The sequence below is a fragment of the Stomoxys calcitrans genome, chromosome 3, assembly GCF_963082655.1.
Source record: "Stomoxys calcitrans chromosome 3, idStoCalc2.1, whole genome shotgun sequence".
NCBI lineage: Eukaryota > Metazoa > Arthropoda > Insecta > Diptera > Muscidae > Stomoxys > Stomoxys calcitrans.
The window spans coordinates 184,780,278-184,785,740 of record NC_081554.1 but is presented as its reverse complement, the minus strand read 5'-3'; the positions used below and the strand labels follow the sequence as shown (position 1 = coordinate 184,785,740).

Genomic DNA, 5,463 nt, shown 5'->3' with positions numbered 1-5,463 from the left:
GTACATATATGAATAGTCCTACAAATCCCTCTTAAACCAATTGTAGTCCTCTCACATTTTATTCTATGATGCTCTTTACTCTTTCAGTTCTCCTTTACTTAAAGTTGGTGTGTGTGTGTGTGTGAGTTTTGTTTGTTGTTTGGTTTTTTTTTTTTTTTGACTCGCTTATAGGAAGGATTAAAGTCGGTGGCCCTAAGGTTATAATGCTCAACAACGCTACTTTGCTTTTGATAAGAACTCTGTTTTTTGACCTTTCATTCAGTCTCCTGTTACTACTTTGCATTATGGCTTACTATGAGCATGCCTTTGTGTGTGTGTGTGAGAGAGAGACACACAGAGTTTCTTTTAGAATTTTTGTGGGATTTTTATTATTTTATATATCATCGTTATCATCATCGTCATGGTGCCCCCTAACACCACCTCCACCACCACCACCACTTACACTACAAAGCTTTCTAGCCCCCAACTGTATTTCATTTGGGCAAATGTATTTTCTTTTTTTTTGCTCTTGTTTCGCTTTTGTTTCAATTTTGTTGGCTTTTGGCCTTAATGAATGACTCTGTGTATATGTGGGTGTGTGTGTGTGTCTGTGTAACGACTGAGTAGGCCGGCTGTCTCTATGGTTGTATAAGACATTTCACTGCAATCTCGTTATATTTCATTTTGCCTTGCTTCGCTGCTATTTTATTCTGGGGGTCATTTCTTATAATTAATTCAACAACAACAACAACATAAACACAAAAAAAAATGTTTTTAATTAGAAAATATTTTTATGGCCTGCCCTCTATGTTGTCTGTTGTTATGCTTAACCGGAGAAAGGGTTACTTTTGTTGTATTAGTGGAGATTAATGTTGTGTAAATACAATGGATCAGAGTTGAAAAACAGTAAGCGCACATATGTTTTAACTCCTAACTCTAATTGGAAATGAGTAAGATAAAGGTTCATAAGAATTATGATTTCTTTTTTTCCTTCCAAACAAAGGGATTGTTTAGACTTTGTGAATGTTTAATGTAGAAAAATAAACAAATTTGCTTTTTAAGAAATTAGTTTGAAAACAAAGGAAAGTACAAAGAATTAACAGTTGGGTGAAATTAACAAAAACAAGTAAAAGCGTGCTAAGTTTGGCCGGGTCAAATCTTATAAACCCTTCAGCATGGATCGAATTTGTCGAGTTCTCTTCCCGGCATATCTTCTTAGGCAAAAAAAAGAGGATAAAAGAAAAGAGTTGCTCTGCTATTAGAGTGATATCAGGATATATGTTGGAGACCTGTGTAAGATGTTAGCCAATTCGAATCAGAATTGCGACCTTCGGGATCTCAAGAAGTTTCATAGAGAGATCAATTTATATGGGAGCAGTATCAGGGTATAGACCGATTCAGACCATAATAAACACAAATGTTGATGGTCATGAGAGAAACCGTCGTACAAAATTTCAGGCAAATCGGATAAGAAGTGCGACCTCTAGGGGTCAAGAAGTCAAGATCCCAGATCGGTTTATATGGTAGCTATATCAGGTTATGAACCGATTTGAACCTTATTTGACACAGTTGTTAAATATCATAACAAAATACTTCGTGCAAAATTTCATTCCAATCGAATAAGAATTGCGCCCTCTAGTGGCTCAAGAAGTCAAGTTCCCAGATCGGTTTATATGGCAGCTATGCCAGGTTATCGAACGATTTGAACCATACTTGGCACCGTTATTGAATATCATAACAAAATACTTCGTGCAAAATTTCATTACAAATGGATAATAATTGCGCTCTCTAGAGGCTCAAGAAGTCAAGTCCCCAGATCGGTTTATATGACAGCTATATCAAGTTATGGACCGACTTGAACCATACTTGGCACCGTTATTCAATTTCTTAACAAAATACTTCCAATCGGATGAGAATTGCGCCCTCTAGAGGCTCAAGAAGTCAAGACCCAAGATCGGTTTATATGGCAGCTATATCAGGTTATGGACTGACTAGAACCATACTTGGCACATTTGTTGGGTATCAAAACAAAACACGGCATCCCAAATTTCATTGCAATCGGATGAGAATTGCTCCCTCTAGAGGCTCAAGAAGTTAAGACCCAAGATCGCATTATATGGCAGCTATATCAGGTTATGGACTGATTTGAACCATACTTCTCCCAGTTGTTGGAAGTGATATAAAAACACTATGTGCAAAGTTTCAGTCCAATCGGACGAGAACTGCGCGAGTTACGACACCCACCTTATTGTCTCCACCAAAACCAGTTACGACACCCACCTTATTATCTCCACCAAAACCACCGAGAACGTTAACCTATTGATTTAGGTCATAATTAACGCTGAATAACCAATAAATATATTTGTCTCATATAACCAATATCATTGTTAGCAATAAGAACACCAACTAATTAATAAGAAATTGTTTTGTAACTTTTATTGTATAATTCCAAGAAATCTAGCTTTTACTTTAATCATCATTTATTATATTGTAACTTAGTTTTCTTTAAGATTTAAAATGAAAATAAAAATCATTCTTTGTTCAGACTTCAAATTGCAAAGAGTTATTTTTTTTAACCACGGAGGTTCCACCATCCTTATCTGGCGCAGTCGGCAGTTCAGTGGACAATCTCGTTGTCCCTTGGAGGAAACACGAAAACACACATCAAGCCAACAACGAGATAGTGGGTATCAACCCTTTATCCACTGGAACCTAGGAGGACACAACAAATCACAACATGACGAAATCAACAAGGAGAACGAGCATCACTAACTTCCTGATCGGGCTTATGTAAGTGTTTGTGTGTGTGTGGAAAAGAAAATAATAATAAAAAAAAAAAAAAAAAAAAAAAAAAAAAATAAATAAATAAAAATGGAACTAAGATTATTTTAAGTAAATTAAGAAAAATATAATATCAAAAAAAAAAAAAAAAAAAAAAAAAAAAAAAATCGGAATAGTTGTGAAAAACTCTAAAGAAACATCTTTACCTTTTAAACGCAATTTGAAGGTTAATTTTTTTTTTCTGTACCAACCTTTACAACAGTGTCGAAGGTATATCGACAAAACAAAAAAAAAAAAAAAAAAAAAAGAAAAAGAAGAATTTGTGTGGTCAGACCGAGAAGTGAAAGTCGATCCTTGTCATAGACCTTGAATGATCATCATTGGCTTATTCGACAGGAGTACAGAAGGAATATCTGTATAGTGGCACCCACTACTCAATAGTCCACAAATTTCTTCTATTAGACAGAAGAAGAGATAGACAAAATATAAGTTTTTTTTCCCCTCTCTCTCGAATATATATAAGCGAACAAATTGTGAAATCAAGAAATATCGGTACTTATGCCCGACAAAAAGAATCAGAAACAGAAACTTCGATTTATCCCTTATAAATTGAGAAAATTTACTAGCCTAACCTCCATCGCCGGAAGAGACAGTGAATCCCTCGCAGAGGATCCGGACGAAGGTATTGACAAAAGTAACCAGACCCTCACAAATTCTAACAGTACTATTGACGGAGGTGATTTGACCACTTTTGAAGGTAGCTCGTGTTCCATTTTAGATCAAATGAATCAATCGACGCAACCAACTCAAGGCCCGGCAACCAATCAGGTCGAGATTTTCAACTCACTGAGAATCCCCGACGCGATTAAGGATTTGCCTAAATTCGACGGAAACCAAAAACTCCTGTACGAATTCCTCAATAACGTTGAGGAGATCCTATTATATATACGTGGCACGGACAACACTCCGTATGGCCAGATTTTACTAAGGGCCATACGAAACAAAATTGAGGGACAGGCCAATGAGGTCCTCAATATGTACGGAACTCCACTCATTTGGGATGACATAAAGAATAACCTCATACTTCACTACTCAGACAAACGGACTGAGACATCCCTAATAAGAGACTTACACAATGTCAGGCAGTAGTTCTGTCAAAACTAAATATAATTTCAAGATTCCTCCTCAGCCCGGAAGAACTCGAAAACATAGAAGTCAAATTAAAACAAAAAAATATTGAAGTCAGATCTATCGAAAATATTTATGAAATGCTAGGCATGCAAGCCTACTACAATGAAACAAATATCATTTTTAATATTCTTGTACCGAATGTCTCTGAAGAAGACTATTTTCTATACCACATAATTCCTTTACCAATAAACATAACTAAGTTAATAATAACAGAACCATATATATTGTTTAATGAAAATTCCACACACCATCACAAAACACTTTGCCCATCGATCGAAGGAACATATTATTGCGGTATACCGATCCGACAGGAAGAAACCAAATACTCGTTATGTATTGGAAACTTAATAAACAATAAAGAAGCAAATTGCCCAATTAGTGACGTTGGAAAAAGGGAATCGATCACACAAGTGGAACAAAACCTAATACTTTTTATACACTCACCAGAGACACTAATAAATTCTACTTGCAGTATCAAAACTCTCACAGTAAAAGACACAGCCCTTGTGCGTTTCCAGAACTGTGACGTCTCAATAAATGGTATAACATACCACGATGATACCGATGCATATTGGGATCAACTCCACATACCCCCGTTACCAAACAGCAACATTTCCGTAAACTCCACAATCGAAATACTTAGTCTTCAAAAACTCGAGGATTTCAACTTTCTAACCAACAACAGAATTAGCAACCTGGAAATAACCACTACAACAGTTCACTCAGTCACAACAACAACAACATTAGTATGCACAATAGTAGTCATTACCATACTCATCATTGTCATTAAACGAAAAAATACGTACAAACACCACTTTCCACCTCCACAGCCTATCACTCCGACCACAACATCTTCATTGTGGCCGTCGCTCTATCTTAAGGGGGGAGGAGTTACGACACCCACCTTATTGTCTCCACCAAAACCAGTTACGACACCCACCTTATTATCTCCACCAAAACCACCGAGAACGTTAACCTATTGATTTAGGTCATAATTAACGCTGAATAACCAATAAATATATTTGTCTCATATAACCAATATCATTGTTAGCAATAAGAACACCAACTAATTAATAAGAAATTGTTTTGTAACTTTTATTGTATAATTCCAAGAAATCTAGCTTTTACTTTAATCATCATTTATTATATTGTAACTTAGTTTTCTTTAAGATTTAAAATGAAAATAAAAATCATTCTTTGTTCAGACTTCAAATTGCAAAGAGTTATTTTTTTTAACCACGGAGGTTCCACCATCCTTATCTCGCGCTCTAGAGGCTCAAGAATTCAAGACCCAAGATCGGTTTATATGACAGCTATATCAGGTTATCGACCGACTAGAACCATACACGGCACATTTGTTGGATATCAAAACAAAACACGTCGTGCAAAATTTCATTCTAATCGAATAATAATTGCGCCCTCTGGAGGCTCGAGAAGTCAAAACCCAAGATCGGTTTATATGGCAGCTATATCACAACATGGACCGATATGGCCCATTTACAATCCCAACCG

At 36.1% G+C, this 5,463-nt stretch overlaps 1 protein-coding gene across 1 annotated transcript; it reads left to right on the top strand.

Annotated features, from left to right (window-relative positions):
• The first annotated feature begins 4,028 nt into the window (after positions 1-4,028).
• Positions 4,029-5,164, top strand: LOC131996348 (uncharacterized). Its single transcript, XM_059365951.1, has 2 exons — positions 4,029-4,697; positions 4,782-5,164. The coding sequence occupies exons 1-2, from the start codon at positions 4,029-4,031 to the stop codon at positions 4,932-4,934; spliced, it is 822 nt and encodes a 273-aa protein (XP_059221934.1). The 3' UTR covers positions 4,935-5,164.
• Positions 5,165-5,463: the final 299 nt, after the last annotated feature.

What these genes read in the sequence shown, in the direction of transcription:
- LOC131996348 (XM_059365951.1), top strand. Translation starts at nt 4,029, where the DNA reads ATGCTAGGCATGCAAGCCTACTACAATGAAACAAATATCATTTTTAAT. An exon ending in TCACAACAACAACAACATTA is followed by an intron (nt 4,698 to 4,781) that starts GTATGCACAATA and finishes CCACCTCCACAG; the next exon opens with CCTATCACTCCGACCACAAC.